Source organism: Cheilinus undulatus, linkage group 9, assembly GCF_018320785.1.
Source record: "Cheilinus undulatus linkage group 9, ASM1832078v1, whole genome shotgun sequence".
Lineage (NCBI taxonomy): Eukaryota > Metazoa > Chordata > Actinopteri > Labriformes > Labridae > Cheilinus > Cheilinus undulatus.
In genome coordinates, this window is record NC_054873.1 from 50,692,449 (window position 1) to 50,713,094 (window position 20,646).

General features: G+C 41.6%; 1 protein-coding gene across 1 annotated transcript; it reads left to right on the forward strand.

Annotated features, from left to right (window-relative positions):
• The first annotated feature begins 562 nt into the window (after positions 1 to 562).
• On the forward strand, positions 563 to 20,646 carry LOC121514838 (protein NLRC3-like). The gene is made up of 7 exons (XM_041795210.1): positions 563 to 783; positions 3,188 to 3,402; positions 4,094 to 5,882; positions 12,317 to 12,493; positions 13,504 to 13,677; positions 14,823 to 14,946; positions 20,303 to 20,646. Exons 1-6 carry the CDS (start codon positions 563 to 565, stop codon positions 14,905 to 14,907), a joined length of 2,661 nt encoding a protein of 886 aa, XP_041651144.1. The 3' UTR covers positions 14,908 to 14,946; positions 20,303 to 20,646.

Below are 20,646 nucleotides of genomic sequence, written 5' to 3' on the forward strand. Positions count from 1 at the left end.
AACATCAGCTCAGACTGAAACAGACTACAAACCTCACAGCACACGTTCAGACAGATGTGATCTATATTTATGATTAACAGAGAAGTGAGGAGACATTTATTGAACATGTACGATAAGGAGGATGCGCTGACATTATATTGAGCATTACACACGTCACAGCTGCTTCTGAGACAGCACCGGTCTGTTTACAGACACTATAGTGTTCTTTACACTCTTTTACAGCTAGATGTAACATCAGGATTGATGTTGTTTATTTTAATCCAGATGCTGTGCATGACTACAGTCCCTCCAACATCGTCATGCACTCATTCTCTCCCTTTCAAAGATGGAATAATATTGCTCTCTGATTGATGATGGAAACAGCAGCAGAGGAAGATATATTCTCTGTTGACCTATTTCATTTTTAAATATGTTTTATTCTAAAGTGGTTCATGCCAAGTTCCTATCGGTACCACTTTTCCATGTCTGTTGACCACATTCTACCTGTTTTTGTCTCACCTCTTGTGTTCTTTCTCCTCAGGTTGATTGACCTGCATGGTCTATTTTGTTTTGGGTTAAGAAGATGAACAATCCAGCGGACAAAGAGAAGGACAGAGCAAAATCTCCTATGTCCAGCAGTCCCCCCATGAAGAGTTACTGGTCCAAAGGTCTGGTTCCAGACATTAAAACTGAACCAGGACCAGGCACAATGTCTGATTTTTCCAGCGGTCTCTCCATGAAGAGTGACCAGTCTAAAGGTCTGGTTCCAAACTTAAGTAATGAACCAGGACCCTCAGATTCCCAGTAAGTAACTTTTTTAACCGTCAATCTTTAAACTACAGAAATTCATGGTCAAAGATCAACATGAGCAACAACAGGCTGTTACCATAGTAAAGCTTTTTTGTTCTAGTCTGTCTCTTAAAAACATGGCTAATAGAGCTGGTCCATCTCAGCTGCTGTCTCTTCATTTTCACTCTGTTCAGTTTGAGCTAAAAATAATGATCTGGCTCCTTTTTTGAACTTGTGGAAAAACTAGAGGAGCCTTTACAATGAATGAACTGTTTCTTTAAAACTGCAGTTAATGGTGACTTCAGTTAACCAGAACATGCTGGTGGTGTATATCTGTATCGCCCAAATGAGTTTGAACACACCATCATACCAGCTATCAGCAAGACTCCAGTGTTGTTCATTCCTAATGTCCTGTATTTGGAGTTATTTTAAATTTCACCATTCAGGATGTCAGCAGAGTCTAACAGAGTATTAAAACTTGATAAACCAGTTTAGTGAAAATGAAGTGGAAACTATTAAAAAGTCTTAGATGAGAGATTTAAAGGTCTTGGTTGTTTTAAATTAAGCTTTAACTGCTGTGAAAAATGTGTAAATAGGTTCTCTCAGATTGTCTCCAATCTGGTTACTTTTACAGCTGCAGGTCAGATTTAAGGTGTTTTAGTGCCTAATATTAAATGAAAAGGGTTCTACATCCTCATATGAAACAGTTTTCCTTCAAAATCAATGTACGGCAAAAACATTTAGTGACAACTTCTTAAAACAGCTTTAACCCACCTCTGTTCCACCCATTAGTGGAGAAGCCCAGATTTAGGGTTTAATCCTGGTCAGACTATCAAAGAAACTTCTTTCTCTTTCTGTGCTTGAATATGTTGTTAAACTAAGGCTCTCTTCTGTTTGTGACAGGTTTGGTTTAAAATTGTAAATGAATGTATTTCACAGTTCTGTTGATGATATTAAATCAAACAAGAGCTAAGAGAATAAAGGGAGAGTTCACAGAGATTTAAACATCAAGCTAACAAACGAGAAGATGTCAGAGAATCTGATGATTTGAAGTAAACACGAGATACTTACGCCCTCCTGACAGGACAAGCACTCAGTGAAGAAATCCTAAAACCAGTAAAGCCCTTAGTATCTGCCCCCATAAGTAAACCCTTCAGACCAACAGGCAGCAAAAAGCCAAGACTTCACCAGGGCTGTAAAGGTGGAACGCCCCTTCATCAGTGTTTAGGTCAGTTTGTCTCATGACACTTTCTGAGGACTGAACAGTGATCCCCAGTGTCCCAGAGCGCCCCCCGCCCCCACCAGCTGGCATTTTTCCTCTTCATCTTTCTACACTGACTAGTTTGCTCTGCTTCATCTGACTTCTCCTTCTCCTCTGTCCCTGCACTCCCAGCTCTCTAGATAATGAAACCACAATGAACCCTGCAGAAATATTAAATCTGGTGCTAGGATGGATGTTTTAGATCTTGTATGCATCTATCAAGTATCCCTTGAATAGTTTATAGAGATATTTGTAGATCTTTAACCTATGTTCTAAAGATAAAGTCAGGTTCTTACAGATCCTTGTCTTTGTGGTCAGATGACTTGTCCTGAGCAGGATAGAGTTTAGACAGACTCCAGAGTCCAGGTCTTGGGGTCAGTGGAGTTAGCTAGCTGATGACTGAAGCCACATGTGTTTGGAACATGATGTTCTTTGTCTTTCTGACAGATGATCGTGAGCATCATAACTATGGCCTTCTGTGTTGCGTGCCGTTCTCTGTGCCAGGACTGTCCTGGTCCAGAGAGATCCTTCACCTAGGTCTAGATGCTGTCAAACTACTGATGTTTAATGAAGGCTTACATGAAATATAGTTTCTTAGTCTTGTGGTTAGCTCAGTGTCTATTATTCTATCATCAGTGTGTGTTAGATTTGCCACCTTGGGACTCTGTAGACAACTGTGTGACTGTGACTATTTGGTCACTGTGATTAAAGTAAGGTAGGTATCCATTAGGGCTCTCATAGATCATTCACTTTTATAACCTCTGCTTTGGCATTAAACTCCTGCCTGAACTGATGTGAATGTAATATTTTAAAGAGCAAAGCCAACAAAAAGCTAGGACAGGAAAGAAATTAATTCCGGATGAATGAAACAACCCAAAGCACCCGTCTGCTCTCAGACTTTCTGATCTGTTTACAACCAAGAATTAAAATCTGCAGAAAGATTTCTGATCTGCCCAAAATAAGTATTATAAAAATGTCAGTGAATTTTTCAGTCTCTGCATATTCAGGCTGCAAGTGCTGTATCCTTTTTTAAAACGTTGTTGTTGTTTTATTTAAATCACAATTCTCCAGAGTTAATGCCTCATTAAAGCTCAACATGAATTTTAACATGGAAACAGTCATAGGGAGTTAGAACCTCATTGTCCTTTTTCTCCACAGAATAATAAAGAGACCTGTTTCTATGGAGGAACAGCTGTCCAGCTGTGCTCTGTGTCAGGACGTCCTGAGAGATCCAGTTTCTACCAGCTGTGGACACTGGTTCTGCAGACAGTGTATCAGCTCGGACCAGTCTGCTTCATCAGGAGAGTCCTCCTGTCCCCAGTGTGGAAAAAGACTACGACTGCAGATATCCAGTCAGTCCAGAAGTGTAACAGGTAAGACTGGTGTCATTAGTTTACATGCAGGTAGAAAAAGTGGATTTACGGTCTGACTTTGACTAAAACTGCTGAAGGATCAAATCCAGTGTCTAAGCCAGACTTTGATACCTATTTGATCTGTAAAAACCTGGCTGTGGCTGATAGACCAGGACCACTTTATAGGACCAGGACCAAGAGCTAAGACAGACAACATCATCACCACAAGCAGCTATCACTGCCACACACAGACTGAGCTGTTAGAAGGTCAACAGGGAGAAGGTTCTAGATGGAGACATGACCACCTACTGTAGCAGACAACAACATGCTTCACTGGAATCTGTTCTGCCCCAGTGCTTTATACTGGGAAAAGGACAGCAGTCCAGTTAACTAGCCTAATCAAGCTCTAAGCTCTAGATCTACTGAACCATGGAAATGTTCTGATTGAGTCTGAGAACAAGACTTTTGAATGTTCTTCATTAGGTGGTATGTAATGATGATATATTCTCATGAAAACAGGATATTTGAACATTTTAGCTGAAGCCTGTTCTTGTTTTCAGTTTATTCTCCTGTAGCAGCTCAGATTTATTACAGGGCTATTGTTTAGTTATGCAGTTTGTGTAATATTTACCAATAAAAATGGTCTATTTGATCATGTTCTAAACCCAGAATCCTGGTGTCAGTCCAGTCTGATATTGTTGTGGTCTTTCAGCAGATAGAGGTCTACAGGAGGTTCTAGATGAACACAGGATCAGTCTGAGGGAGAGATGTGAACATGTGACTGAAGGAAGTGATGAAGCAGGAAGTAGAACCCTCCTGAACAGGATCTACACTGAGCTCTACATCACAGAGGGACAGAGTGAAGAGGTGAACAGCCAACATGAGACTCCAATCAAGTGTCAGGACATCTTTAAAGCCTTACCTGGCCAACAGACACCCATCAGAGTGGTTCTGACCTACGGTGTGGCTGGTGTTGGAAAAACCTTCTCTGTGCAGAAGTTCACTCTGGACTGGGCAGAGGGCTCAGAAAACCAAGACGTCAGTCTGCTGGTTCTGCTTTCATTCAGGGAGCTGAACTTGATCAGAGATGAGCGCTACAGTCTTCTGGAGCTGCTCCGTGTTTTCCATCCAACTTTCCAGAAGGTCAGAGCGGAGACGCTGGCTGTCTGTAAACTTTTGTTCATCTTTGACGGCCTGGATGAAAGCAGACTGTGGTTGGATTTCAACATCAGTGAGGCTGTGTCTGATGTGTCAGAGAAGTCCTCGTTAAACGTGCTGCTGACAAACCTCATCAAGGGGAATCTGCTTCCCTCAGCTCTCATCTGGATAACGTCTCGACCTGCAGCAGCCAATCAGATCCGTCCTTCATGTGTGGACAGGGTGACAGAGATCCGAGGCTTCACTGATGTCCAGAAGGAGGAGTACTTCAGGAGGAGGTTCAGTGATGAAGATGTGTCCAGCAGAATCATCTCCCACATCAAGACATCCAGGAGCCTCCACATCATGTGTCTGATCCCAGTCTTCTGCTGGATCACTGCTACAGTTCTGGAGCACATGATGAGCACAGAGCAGAGAGGAGAGCTGCCCAAGACCCTGACAGACATGTACTCACACTTCCTGTTGGTTCAGACCAAGAGGAAGAAGAAGAAGTATGATGAGGGACCTCAGATGAGTCCTGAGGAACTCACCAGATCTGACAGGGAAGTTCTTCTGAAGCTGGGGAGGCTGGCGTTTGAACATCTGGAGAATGGAAACATCATGTTCTACCAAGAAGACCTGGAGCGCTGTGGTCTGGATGTCAGCGAGGCCTCGGTGTACTCAGGAGTTTGTACTGAGATCTTTAAAAGAGAGAGTGTGATCCTCCAGAAAACAGTCTACTGCTTTGTTCATCTGAGCGTTCAGGAGTTTCTGGCTGCAGTCCACATGTACCACTGTTTGACCAACAGGAACACAGATGTCATTGAGGCGTTCCTACAAGAGGACAACAACAGAGACTCATCCACAAACTCCTCTCAAAGAACAAAAAAGTCTTCTGGACCTCAATCCCTGAGTGTCTTCCTAAAGCGTGCCATGGAGAAATCCCTGAAAAGTTCAAATGGACACCTGGACCTGTTTGTTCGCTTCCTTCACGGCCTCTCTCTGGAGTCCAACCAGAGACTCTTAGGAGATCTGCTGGGTCAGACAGACAACAGTCCAGAAATGATCCAGAGAGTCATCAAGAACCTGAAGGAGATGAACAGTAAAGGTATCTCTCCTGACAGAAGCATCAACATCTTCCACTGTCTGGTGGAGATGAATGACCTCTCAGTACAGGACATCCAAGAGTTCATGAAGTCAGAGAGCAGATCATGGGAGAAACTCTCTCTTTTCCAGTGCTCTGCTCTGGCCTACATGCTGCAGATGTCAGAGGTTCTGGATGAGTTAAATCTGTACCAGTACAACGCATCATTTCAGGGACGACTGAGACTGATTCCAGCTGCGAGGAACTTCAAGACTGCTGTGTAAGTCCAGATGTGATTAAATAAGAGCAGGGCTGGTTCTAGCCATTTTAGGGTCCTAGATTTGAATTTGGTGTCCCCCCTCCCCAGCGCTTTGTCATCATCTCAGAGTAAAGTTAATAGTTTAGTCACTAATATGATTGTAGAAGTTTAGTTTGTGTGTTTGACTAGTAATGTCTGCTCTCTTTAGCACATATGATCTGCTGATCTCTCATCCTCTCTCTCTGTTTTCTCCTCTTATCATCTGATGGCAGCTGTGTGTCTTTATGAAAGCATGGTGTGAGCTCAGACGTTCCAGTGCTCTTCTTAATATTAGTGATGAAAACCACAAATGTAATGTCCCTGACAGAGCCTGTGAGCAGAGTGGAGCGATGAGATTTCCCGCTCCTCGCTCACAGAGCTGTTCCTTGCACCCGCTCGCCCACTCAGAGGGGATTCATGCTGCTCTGCTAATTATCGCTCCACCTTCCACTCAAATTTCTACCCGCTCCACTCAAATCACTCACCGCTCACTCAACGAGAACACGGAAGCGCATTGCATTCACTGTATAGGAGAGAAATTAGACACCTTATCTCATAAAAAGATCAAGAAAAAAGATACATCTGTAAATCCTCTCACAGTGGCAATGAAGGCGCTATCGCGGTTAATCTGTTATTACCATCTTCTCGGTTTGAGACACTGGGAAATACTGATGCTTTTAAAAAATGACAATGGTGTTAATATTAGTATATCGAGTTGTCGTCCAGTTGCCTACAGAAAACAGTGTGGGCGTCTGAGCAGCTAAATATACACAGATGCATTCTGGGTGAGACATGCTTTAGACGCATGGTGTGAGCGGTACCGGAGCGAAATTGGAGCGAGATGGAGCGCAAGATAAGGTGCCGGTCCAGCTTTTTTGAAAAAAAAAACGCTCCGCGCTCTGGCCAAAATCCTTCCACTTGCGCTCCCTGTTCGCTCCCACTCCGCTCTGCTCACATGCTCTGGTCCCTGATGAACTTTGTCTAAGTTCCTCTCTGCTGTTTCTGAACAATCAGGAGACATGGAATAACAGTTGATTCTATTCTAGGATGTGATCCACACATGATCGATGTTACCTGTGGATCTCTCAGATTTTAGAATAAGTTCAGAGGAGACTGTGTATCCACCACATTTGCATTTATAAAGTCAAAGTTCTAGAGCACATTTCCAACCATGTTTCAGCACATAGAGCTCCTCTAATCAGGGCCAGATTAAGACATCAAAGTGCCCCAGGGCAAGGTGTTTCAAGTGCCAGGTATGCCAGTGAAGGTTGCATAGAAAGTGACCTACTTTTTTGCTCAAAGAAAACAACTAATCTGAATGCTTCCACATATTCCCGATGACCCATTCTGCTGCCCTCACCACCCGTTGGAGGTCTCTCCTGTTCTCTGCAGTGCAGCTGTTGAGCCACACAGTGCAGCAGTAGGTCAGGAGGCTTTCCATTGTTGACTGGTAGAAGTTGGTCAGCAGGTGTGGAGGGAATTGGGCCTGCTTGAGCTTCCAAAGGAAGTACAGTCTCTGCTGGGCCCTTCCCACCTGGTGGGGAGTGTGAGCAGACCAGGTGAGTTCGGCCGAGATGTGAACCCCAAGAAGCTTAAAGTGCTCCGCTCTGTCCACTTCTTCTCCCTGAATGAGGAGGGGAGAGTGCTCTGTGTGTTTAGATCTCCTGAAGTCCATGATTATTTATCAGTCCTACTATGGTGGTGTTGTCAACGAATTTGACGATGGTGTTGGAGGAGTGGATGGGGGAGCAGTTGTGGGTGAAAAGTGAGAAGAGGAGGGGGCTGAGGAACACAAAAAAGCTGCTAACAATCGAAGAGCACCGGGCCGCTGCGTCTGTGTGCGCCGCCATCTTGAAAAAAAAAAACTAAAAACTTAAGTGACCTCCCATTCTTAATCCATAGGGTTTAATATGACCTCGGTCCACCCTTTGCAGCTGTAACAGTTTCAGCTCTTCTGGAAAGGCTTTCCACAAGGTTTAGGAGTGTGTTTATGGGAATTTTTTTACCATTCTTCCAGAAGTGCATTTGTGAGGTCACACATTGATGTTGGATTAGAAGGCCTGGCTCTCAGTCTCTGCTCTAATTCATTTTCAGAATTACCCGATAGGTGTTCTATCGGGTTGAGGTCAGGACTCTGTGCAGGCCAGTCAAGTTCCTCCACACCAAACTCTCTCATCCATGACTTTATGGACCTTGCTTTGTGCACTGGTGCACAGTCATGGGGGAACAGGAAGGGGCCATCCCCAAACTGTTCCCATAAATTCGAGCAATAATATCATGGACTTATACTGGAAAGGATAATAAATTAACCCCAAAGGGTAAAAAAGTCCGATGTTGACATGCTATTCCTGAATGAACTTGCAGTTCTCCCGTGATCTCTTCTTGCTGATCAGGGCTTGCGGGCCACGGCACAGCGCTCTAGACTCTCTTCCAGTGGGCGGCACTTCGGTGCGCGGCGCGCACGCTGTATATGGAAATTCAGGGTTAGAAAAACAAGGATAAACAAGAAGCAGCAGTTATTGACCTGTCAGTTATAGACCTGTCAGTGTTCTCAGTTTGGGTTATAAATAATTGACTTCTATATTAGCTGGCAGACTGGAAAAACTTTGACCTGATCTTATTAATTTGGATCAAACTAGATTTATTAAACAAAGGCAAACCCTGGACAATATTAGACAAACATTACATGTCCTTCAGCAGACAACCAAAGATAAAACCAAATCAATGATAGTGGGATAGGATGCAGAAAAAGCCTTTGATTCACTTAGGTGGGTATTTTTATAGAAAGTGTTAGGAAAATTTGGGTTCAATGATAAACTTATTAGAGTTATTCAGACCCTTAAACAGCCGGTTTAACACTAGAAAAAAACTGGTTTACAGCCTGGTTCAAAAAAACCAAATGTGTCTCATTAGCTAGTGTCTTATTGTGCTCTCACAGTACGGGGGGTGAATTTTTTTGTACCATGATCATTTGAATTATATTAAGGATAAACCTCACTTCACGGTGATTTGCTTGTCTGATTTGGTTGAAAGATAGCTCGGCAGGCAGAGGGTCTGTTTCTGTCAACTGGAATGCTAGCTAGCTAGCTGACAGGAAGTTGCGCTTGATGGGTGGGCCGTTAAGTTGACCCAAAGTTCGGCTGAGACCGCAAGTTCAATATGGAAGCCTCCGGCTATTGTAAGCAGATGACTGACGTCACACGGGGTTTGTCCAATTCTTTCTACAGTCCATGCTTTGAGCGTTTTTTTCTTCTCTCTCTTTCTGTCTCTCTGTAAATTAGACGTGTGTGTGTGTGTGTGTGTGTGTATGATTAATATGATCAAGGTATGTATATACACCGCTGTCCAAACATAAGCTTGACCTGATCTTCACACCTTTGTAAGTCAACCCTCAAGATTTCTTCCTTTTTTTTGGAGATCGGTGCCATACGTGATCAATCAGGGTCCAACCTTAAGGTTTTTGCCTACTTGCCCTTCAGGGCAAGTGCTTCCCAAATCTACTTGCCCCATTTTAATTCCTTATTGCTCTGTCTAGGAGGTACTTTTTCTGGCTATCAAGTGCATACATTTTGCTCACAACATACTTAGAGCTAAAATCCATTGCCTGTTGACTGTGGAAAGCAATACACAACACTTCTTTAAGAAAACTGTATTTATTAGCAATGTGTCAGCCCACTGAAAATTATATTTAACTTTGTACAGATCAGTGCAATGAGAAAGCTGCACCAGGTTGTTTTCTGAAGAAATTCAAACTCAGGAATTTCATATTTACAATACTAATAAGGTAATAATACCAACTCAGAAATATTTTTTATGTACCTGATGAAACCAACTATTCTCAGAGGAAAATGAGGTCAGCACAACACTGACACTAGAGAGGTGGCAGGGTCAGGCAGTAAAAAATGGTGCTTTTCTTCTGTTTTTATCTGGTTTATTTATCTTAAAACTGAAGAAATTTGGCCGACACGCGAAAATCAACAAATTAAGATTTTTCTTGTTTGATTAAAAATGTTACGTCTTCGTCTAAGCCTGACTTACGTCTGATGTCTGCATGTCAGCAGACACGCTCAGCCAATGGAGGCAGCGGCACATTGCATCTGGCTACTCAGGGGCATGATAAATGAGCAAACTTTGGTGTTTAAAGTGAGGTTTCAGTGGCGAGCAAGCGAGGTGGAAGCAGCGGAAACTGTTTTGAATATCGGTCACCATGGACACATACGAAATTCTGTATAAAATCGAACCTGTTCCGCAAAACAAAAATTTTGGCATAAGTGTGCAGACACGTTTAGGACAACATGAAACAGGCTCATTGTGCAAAGGCCTTAACTCTCTGCATGCCGACCTGTGTACTGAGACGCCTGCAGCAGCCTCTCAGTGCGCTGTAAGCACGGAGACCGACGCGCTTTTATTAATGTACGATGTGGAGGTCAGTGAGAGAGCCACTGGGTACGAGATTTTTAATAGATTAAATAACCTCCTTGATAGTCCAAGTTTGCAAAATGGAAAAGGTCTATGCATCTGTCTGTGTGTGTGTGCTGAAATGCAGGCTCATCCTCATCATTCCAGCCCGTCAAAATGACGAACAGCCTTCAAAATTGTCTGTCATCCTTCAAATAAAAAAAAAAATCTGTCAATGACAGAGAATAATCGGTGAACACAACCTCTGCTCCATAGTAACAGAAACGAGAGAGGAAAATAATAAAATTAATGAATAGAAAAGCTCAGAGCTGTGCTTGCCCGATCGGGCACGTCCTTACAAGTTTCGCCCGTCAGCTTTTTTGAAGTTGCCCCAGGCATTCAGGCATCCGTTAATGTTGGACCCTGGCAATTATGTGGGCGCAGTGTCTGCTTGCTCTGCCCTCTTTCTTACTCTCTCTCTCTCTCTGTTACACAAGAACTCTCATCACGTCCATCCCGTAATTTCACCTGCTGTTCTGCAATCTCTCTTGTCAAACATCACTTTCTACCATTGTTTATTTTGTGATTTTATTATAAAACTCATCGCTGGTTCTGATCAGGAATTAAATGATGTCGTCAACTTCCTTGCATAAATCAGCTGGTTTGAAATCAGATCACGGGTGAAAACAAATAATGAAGACGTTTAATTTATGGGGATTCAGTAAAAGAAAGGCCACTGGTGCTAACACTGAAGCAGAGACACAGTGAGGAAGAGAAAGAAGCAAAACGTATGAGCTGCTGTCTGTGAGGGAAGGTGAGGGGTGCAGGGGTGTGTGTGAGGGGGGATGAGGGGGGCAAGAGTGTAAGGGTGGGGTAATAGTGTTGGAAGCCTCATAACAGAGTCTGCTTGGGGCCTCGCTTTGGCCAGGGGCAGCCCTGCCAACTGGCTTAATGTAGCTTCTGGTGCACAGATGAACAAAAACTGGAAAAGGCATTGCTGTGGAAATGTTCAGGATAATCTACATTTTGTAATATTGCCTTTTGAAATAAAAAGCAAAAAATTACAAAAAGAAAAAGAGTCCATGATGACCTGCCTGTACTCCAGCTCGTTCCCCTCAGACTCACACCCCACGATGGCTGTGCTGTCAGAGAACTTCTGCAGGAGGTAGCTCCACTGGTTGGTGGTTCCTTTTACGCAGAGATGCACACAAGTAATGTTTTACAAGTCCAAGTCAAGTCTCAAGTCGTTGGTCACAAGCCCAAGACAAGGCTCCAGTCCGCCATGGTTGTAATGAGCGTTCTATGATCTAATAACCCCCCATTTTCCTTAAACTTCTGTCAGCACTTACGGTGTGTCTATAAAATAAAGCTTAAAAATTCATTAAATTATCTGTTAAGATAACAGGTGACTGAGATTTGCTTTGTTAAGTTTAAATCAGATCTAAACTTCTGTTTTTGACACTCTCTTTGTAGTTTAATATCACTGGAGTAAATCAAATCATAGAAACATTTTTTCCTTTACTCAGCAGAAATCTCCTGGACTCCTGAGTTACTAAATGATCAGTTCCAGCCTCTTATCCATCTGTCTCTGTTTCTCACTGCCTCCATGAACCGTATTTAAAGTTTTAGTGTTCCCATCCTCTTTTATATCCATTGCTTATCAATAAACAGCAAATTTATTATATTCTCTGCAAATACAGATGTGTCACATGTTTTTAACATTTGTTTGTCCTCTATAAACATATGATATTAAGGGAAAACTAACCAAATAATATTTTAACATAGCATACACACACTCTGGCTCATGAGAGCTACACAGAGACACACAGATGGAGCACACACACTCACAAACAACAGTGCTGCGCTGATCCTCCATGCTCAGGGAGGAGCTTTTTATTAACTGAATCACTGATGTCAAAAGAAAAACACTTTCTGAAAGTAGTTTTTTCATCAAATATACTGTGAAAATATTAGAACTTTAAATAAAAGCACATCATGTAATATTAATTTCATTACAGGCTTCAGAACATTGGACTGTCAGAGACTCACTGTGAGGTCGTGGCCTCAGCTTTAAAATCCAACCCCTCACATCTGCGAGAGCTTTCCCTGTGTTACAACAACAAGCTGAAGGATTCAGGAGTTGAGCTTCTTTCTGCTGGACTGAAGAGTCCAAACTGTCGACTGGAGGCTCTGTGGTAAGACAGCATGTTTAATTTCTGAATTGAAATGATAGAAAGTTTGAATGTTAGACTCTTTGTTTAACTCTCTTCTCTCCTCCTATAATAAATATTACAGATGTGTTCTTTGTTCATGTTTCTCCTCAGTTCATCCTGACATTTTTGTCCTTAGAGGAAACTTTGAGATCTCCAGTTAAATCTAAAATCAGTCTGAGAGTTTCTATTTCTGTCTAAACATCATGTGTTTGCCTGTTTGAAGAATTCCTAAATGAAGTAGCATGTTGGTGTGATTTCCTGGAGCTTTATTCTAGTGGTGAGTTTTTGTTTTTCACCTGCATCATGTTGTGTTCAGGTGTTTGGACTTTTCACCGTCTAAACTAGGGGTGTCAAAGTCATTTAGGGTCAGGGGACAGATTTGCTCCAATGTGATGTTTTGCAACCGTGATATATATATATATATATATATATATATATATATATATATATATATATATAAATATATATATATATCCAGCATCATGAATCTGTTGATTGGTTGAACAGTTTTTAGTGACACATTTCAAAGCTCAGACCATCTTGAAGAAAATCAACACAGTCTATTTCCACATCAAGAAATAATAATGTGCTTTGCTGTTTTTTCAGTTTTTTAGTAAATCAGTAAATTTGAAATTTCAAGGATAATAATAATAATTATATTTTAGCATTAAAAATATCATTTGGGTTAAAGAGCTTCTACATATTGGCGTATTAACCTCTGCAGAAACATAAAAAATGATTTTGGTAATTACCAGTGCTGTTAATTTAGGGCAGCTGTGGCATAAACCTTACTTTGGGTGGTGGTCTAATACATTTGCTAAGCACTGTATATATATATATATATATATATATATATATATATATATATATATATATAGATCCTCCGGTCTTAACTCAAAACTGTCATCAGCTCTGATTAGATTATTTCACATTTAATGATTTAAAACACTAATGGTATTGGAAACATATCTTCATTTAATCTTTTTATTCAGGTTGGCTGACTGCGGTTTGTCAGAGATCAGCTGTTCTTATCTGGCCTCAGCTTTAATGGCTAACACCTCACATCTGAGAAAGCTGAACCTGGATCACAACAACCTGCAGGATTCAGGAGTGGAGCTTCTTTATGCTGGACTGAAGAGTCCAAACTGTCGACTGGAGACTCTGGGGTAAGACAGCATGTTTAATTTCTATGCTCAGATGAATATGAGGTGAAACTAAAGCGTAAACATCAGACTGATATTAATCTGATCCTCACTGAGGATTTCAATGATAGGGTCCATTTTCTTCTTCTGTGGTTTTGTCTGTTGATTGGTTGAACAGTTTTTAGTGACACATTTCAAAGTTTAACCTTGCAAAGCAGATGGACATGCCCGTTTCCTTGTTTTTCACTGGCGAATCCATCTTGTTAAGCACCCATCTGAAACGTTTGGGCCCAATTAGAAAGTGACAGGACCAATCAGTGCAGCACTTTCAAGCGCAGCAGAGTCGTGACGTTAACAAGCAGCAGCAAGAGCTGGTGCAGTTATGGAGGGAGAGATTAGCGTGGATGCTGCTAAAGCGCCAGTTTTATCAGAACTTGACAACATTTCTTTGTTAAAAGAAGAACAACGAACAGCAGTGAGTTGTTTTCTTTTCAAAAATGACAAAAGTCGAGTACTTACATGTCTTTAGTTGCCATATTTCGCGTTATTCCTTAGTAGATGCGCATGTGCAGCTCGATAACTTGTTTTGTTGCTTTTATTGGCCCGTAGAGATGTGACAGACAGAACGTTTATCCAATCACACTCCGAGTTTTTTCAAATCCTCTGCCTTTTCTCAAACGTTTCCTATTGAAGCTTTGGTTGTGCGAAACAAATCCATCTGTTGTGTCAGGTTATCAAAGCTCAGAATCAGAACAAAATCAACACAGTCTATTTCTCTCTAGGCACTCAGAAAGCTGATGATCTTTTTCTCTGTCATGTTGTCTTTTTTAGATCAATCATGAGTTGTCCAACAATAGACTTTATCCATAGAATAATGATGTATGTGTAGAGATGATTTTTTTTTAAGTAAATGAAGTAGCATGTTGGTGTGATTTACTGGAGCTTTTTTTCTAGTGGTGAGTTTTTGTTTTTCACCTGCATCATGTTGTGTTCAGGTGTTTGGACTTTTCAACATCTTATCTCTAAACCTTCATCAGCTCTGATCAGATTATTTTACATTTAATAATTTAAAACACTAATAGTATTTAAAACACTTGTTTATTTAATCTTTTTATTCAGGTTGTCATGCTGTGGTTTGTCTGAGATCAGCTGTTCTTCTCTGGCCTCAGCTTTAAAGTGCAACCCCTCACATCTGAGAGAGCTGGACCTGAGACACAACAACCTGGAGGATTCAGATGTGAAGCCGCTGTCTGATCTCCAGAAGGATCCAGACTACAGACTGGAGGATCTGCGGTAAGTAGAGGGTTTGATTTAGTCCATGCTGGTCTCTACAGTTTTACACTAACAGTTCAATCAGGAGAGACTTAATTTTGAGGTTTATTTTCAGGTTTAGAAGTGAAGGAAATGTGTGATGTCTGGTGATCAGACTCCATGGTGTTGTCTTCATGTAGTCAAAGGTGTAGTGAGGCTCAGATCAGGATCAGACACACCTGATGGAGAGTAGACCCTGGTGGTGGAGGAGGAGGAAGGATGCAGGAGCTGAGGAGTGTTCTTAATGAGAGGATCAGAAACCATCAAAATCAGTCATTTCCAACATCCATTTCCTTCATCTACACTGCTTATCACATTCAGGGCCACAGGGACCAGAGCCTATCCCAGCTGTCATTAGGGGAGAGGGGGGGTACCCTTGACTGGTCACCAGCCAATCACAGGGCTGACATCTAGACACAAACAACAAGGCACACTCACACTCACATCTGTGGGCAATTTAGAGTGAGTGAACCTAAAGAGCATGTCTGTGGACTGTGGGAGGAAGCTGGAGGACCCTGAAGGACAGAATGCACTGGGAGCCCTTATTTTCTAACAGACGCTGTTAACAATGAACATTCAGGTATTGGAGATATTGAGAATATGATTTAGGTGTTTAATTATTTTTGTTAATGTAGGCCCAAATTTGGCAAAGAAATGACTCTTCACTGTGTAGAAGATAAAAATGTGAATTTTTCCTTCAATAACTTCAGTGTTTTCAGAGGAATTTAGGAGACTGACGTTTGAGAAGTCATCAGAAAGTTTAAGAAGAAAAATCTACAGATTCTAATGGTCCTGATGTTTCACTCATTAAAGAAATAATTGATAGTGTTCTTAAAGTATTTACCAATATCTGTACCAAATCACTGTTAACAGGGACTTTTCCTGTTAAAATGAAAACCATACCAATCTATAAAAATGATGACAAGGATAGTACCAACCTAAAGAACTGCATCCTGTGCAGTTTGGGTTCAGAGTAGGGATGCAACGGTACTCTGTAAAATATTGAACCGTTCGGTCCGCTCTGCATGGGACAATACGCCCTTGTGGGCCACGGATTTTCGGATTTGTAATTCATTTTGCACTGATGGTTTACAGGCCATTGTGTGTGTCTGTATGTGCGTCTGTCCTGGCAGGAGAAAAGCCTTCCCCACGAGTTAATGTCCAATCATTGTTGTTGCTCCACCCACACAGCCCCTCTCACACTGTTTTGGAGCCGGGTGCACGCTGCCGCTCTCACACTTAAGCAGAAAAAAGAAAACGAGCGGAGGAGGTGAGACATTTGAAGAAGCACCGGCTTCATTCAAATCAGTGGTGTGGGTTAATTTCGGTTTCGCCGTCAAATATAATGACGAGGAAGTGAAAACTGTAGACAGCGTAAGCAACCTGATTTAACGCTTCCCAAACACAAGACGGTGGAGCGACTCAACTTGTTTCCGCGCTGTCATGTCTCCTTCTCGTCTCACCATCAAACATCTATCAGCTGTTGACTGTGCTATCATCAATCAGAAGCTTAACATGTTTAGCGCAGCGGGCTGTCGTACACTGCAGCGGTAAACTTAGCCAAACAAACTCTCTTTCAGTGCCACAGAGTCCACTGTTAGCTCCAAAAACCGCAGGTTTAGCCAATCAAATAGCCGATGAAATAAACTGTTTCTCTAAATTACAGCAAACGTGTTACTGACAGAAAGATTTCTTTTGAGTGTTTTAAATATGGATGCCCTTAAAGAGGATGAGAAATAGTTTAATTTTACTGATGCAGCTCTTTATATCTCAGTCTGTTGTAAAATGTGTTTAAAGTAGCCTACTTTCAAAATAATCAAAATGTTTTTTTTATTATTATTGTAATTGTGGCAATGAGTGCATAGTTTAGTAAAATAAAGATGTGGTAGACTATTGGAATGAAAGGTTTGATTTGTAGAGCATTAAAATGCACAGTTTGAGTCAGAGTTAGACAAGATAAACAGTGTTTAAGCATTGATAGCCTATTCAATAAAAGAGGAGTTAGTTTAAACATTTCTAAACAGACCTGAATGCTTGGCTATCATGACTTATAGCTGAATAAAGGACATATTATCCACCAATCTATTTTTTCCAGAATTGAAAAAAAAGGTGTTATATTATTCAGTACACCAGTGATCCTGGAATTTATTTACTGTGAAATGCAGTTTTTACTGACAAGCAAAATAAAAAAAAAAATTCTCTTTACACACTTTACGTGGGTTACCTGTACTGTTGCACCCCTAGTTCAGAGCAAACCATTCTACTGAAACAGCATGCTGCTACTTCCTTGAAGTCATTAAAAGCAGCCTTGATAACGGGGGCTGATGGCTGCTGTAGTTTTAGACCTGTGAAAGGTGTTTGACACAGGTATCATTCAGTGCTCCTTTCAAAGCTGTCAACATTTCAACTCTCAATTCATGTATTAAACTGGATCCAGTCTTATCTGCTAGGCTGCTCCCAGTATGTGTGGATCAATGAGAAATATGGTCTTTAAAAGCCTGTGTTTCAGGAGTGCAGCAGGGCTCCGTCTTAGGACCTCTGTTGTTTAGCACGTACATTAATGACCTTCCCTCAGTGTGTGAAGGTGTGGGGACCCTGATGTATGCCGACCATACGGTCCTGTTTACCTGTGGGAAAGATCGGGAACAAGTGGCTGCTAAGTTCTCATCACCAATGGAAAAAATTAATGTGGCTTCAGTCCTCTCACCTCACTCTGAATACTGACAAAACAGTGAGCATGTATTTTTAAACAGAGGATTATGGTTTTCACAAATGTTTATGTCAACGGACAAATGATGAAAAATGTTGATGACTTTAAATACCTGGGTGTAACACTAGATTCACTCTAACATTCAGACACTGAAATATAACGGAGCAAACTTTAGACTCAGTAGGAGCTCATTAACAGCTGAAGCCTCTAAAACATATTTAAATGCTGTGATTTTACTCTACTTTTACTTTAATCTGTGATTTTTTTAGGAAGCTCCTGATCTGTTCTCATTTTAAAATGAATTTATTTTTTACTGTGCAAATGAAGGCATTAGCTGTTAAATGAATTTAAACAGGGTGCTTTTCAGTCATACAGGCTTCAATGTGAGAATGAATGAAATTTAATTCTTTCTCAGGGAATAACAGTTTTATTGTAACCTGATCCAGATGGATGTGTTTCACACATCCATCTGGGAAAGCTTCAATAGGAAATGTTTGAGAAAAGGCAGAGACTTTGAATAAAACTCGGAATGTGGTTGGATGAACATTCTGTCTGTCACATCTCTACGGGCCAATCAGAGCAACAAAACACGTGACGTAGCAGTTATCGAGCTGCGCATGCGCATCTACTAAGGAATAACGCGAAATATGGCAACTAAAGACATGTAAGTACTCGACTTTTGTCGTTTTTGAAAAGAAAACAACTCACTGCTGTTCGTTGTTCTTCTTTTAACAAAGAAATGTTGTCAAGTTCTGATAAAACTGGCGCTTTAGCAGCATCCACACTAATTTCTTCCTCCGTAACTGCACCAGCTCTTGCTGCTGCTTGTTTACGTCATGACTCTGTTGCACCTGATAGTCCTGACCCTCGTGCTGATTGGTCCTGTCGCATTCTAACCGGGCCCAAACAGTTCAGGATGGGAGCTTTGCAAGATGGATTCACCAGTGAGAAACAAGGAAACGGGTGTATCCATCTGCTTTGCAAGGTTAGTTTTATTGGGTATCCCACTGAGATCAGCACCCATGGGAGACTAAAAGCTGTCAGCATCGCTGCACCTGACCAACATCCCCTGGATTCAGCGCTCTATTTAAGCTGGAAGATTTCCAGTCTGTCCCTCTGCCCTGTAATTTCCAGCTCTGAATCTGTACTGGGCTCCTGCTTTAAAGCCTCCTCCACCCCAGCATCCATCTGTAGGCTCCACCAGGGTTAAAGAAGTTCTCTCATCACTGCTCAAATTCTGCATGTCAATAAATCTGCTAGAATAGAAGAGGTTGGAGCCTGACACCAAAACAGTCCTGCTCTGCTGCTGTTCTAAAGGTTTGAACTATTGTAAATGTGAGCTGACTGAAATCAAAGAACAACAACATTTAGAAATGAATTAGAAGAGTGTTGAAAATGAAAGAGGTCATGAATTTCAGATTTTTATAGACTCCAAACTTTGTTGGAAGCCACACATGGACTCTTCAAACAGAAAGTCTCTCAGTCTGTTGATATTCTTTACAAAACAAGAGATTTAGTGAAAACTGCCTCAATCAGAATCAGCTTTACTGGCCAAGTATGCTAACACAACAAGGAATTAGACTCCTATTAGCTTTGCTCTCAGTCTACAGGAATGAAACAGTCAATAAAAAAATCAATAAAACTGAACAAAATATTTAAAAAATGAAGATTTAAAGATGTAGAAGCTCTTGTTAGGAATGATTTCTAGTATCTACAAGTCAGTGTGTGTTGATAGAATGTCTGCCAGATGTGCAGAGGGTGCAAGGATGCTGACTAGACATGATCAGAAGAATCAAACATGCAAGGATGTGTGCAGATATCCATGAGGAGGAGAAGATCATTGAAGAGAATTGATGATTGATTGGTGCAAATGTGCATATGAGGAGGGGCTTTAGCACAGATGTAAAATATTGAAGTGGTCACTAGTAATGCCTTCTGTGTCCTACTGCTCAGAAATTCAGGGAAATACATAGAAAACAAATGGAGACTTTTGAATGAAAGTGCAGTTTGACAATGTAAAGTAATCCTGTATTTACACAGCAGCTGTAGACCTCAAACCTTTACCATCAGAGACCAGTCCCATTGCTTTCTCCTCCACCATGGTCAAAGCTGCTATCATAAGTCCCTCCCCTTCTTGATTGTGATTGGCCAGTGATGGAGGTGTGACCTTGATGAGCTCAGTGTTGTTCTAGCAGTGAAAGTGTTTGAATGTGAGAACGCTGAAAACACTGAACTCTATTGGTTTGGTATTAAAATGAATCCTGACTGTGAAAAACAGCAGCTGTGGACACAGGCTCCTTAAGTTTGTTAAATGAGTGCTTTTATTTCTGAAGCTTCTCCAAAGGCAGAGGAAATCACAAACTACTGCTGTTCTATTCCAAACAGGAAATACGTCACTAAATGCTCTCTGACATCATGATGCCTTCAAGGACACTGTTTGCCTTTAAGCTTCAAGTCAGCAACATGTGAAGAGGAGAGCTGAGAGAGTGCGTGCTACTTTACAGGATTACTGTGATGTGAGCAGGACTGAAGTCCCTGCTGCTCTTCTTACTGGATGTTCTGATCTCTGATAAGAACTCATCAAGTCCCTCACAGTGTGGAATCTCGCTCTCTCTTTTATATCCTCAGATGGTGGTAGAGTGAATAAAGAGAGGGTCCTGCTGGTCAGAGAGGAGGAAGCAGCAGCAGTGTGTGTGTGGTGAGTCTGTAACTGGGCCGTGTTACTGGGAGACTGACAGACCAATCCCAACCAGTGGAGATGAGACTGCTCTGAGATCAGCTCCTCTGTGGACCTCCCTCATGTTTCTATTCTAACACAGATTCTCAGAGTAAACTGCTTTAGGACTCAATGACTGAAGATGAACGCCTCCATGTGGATACAGATGTTGAGCTTTCTGTCACAGCGCCCCCCTGTGGAAATACATGAACCAGGGTTAGCTCAACTTTGGTAGAGGCTAGCTTAATAAATAATA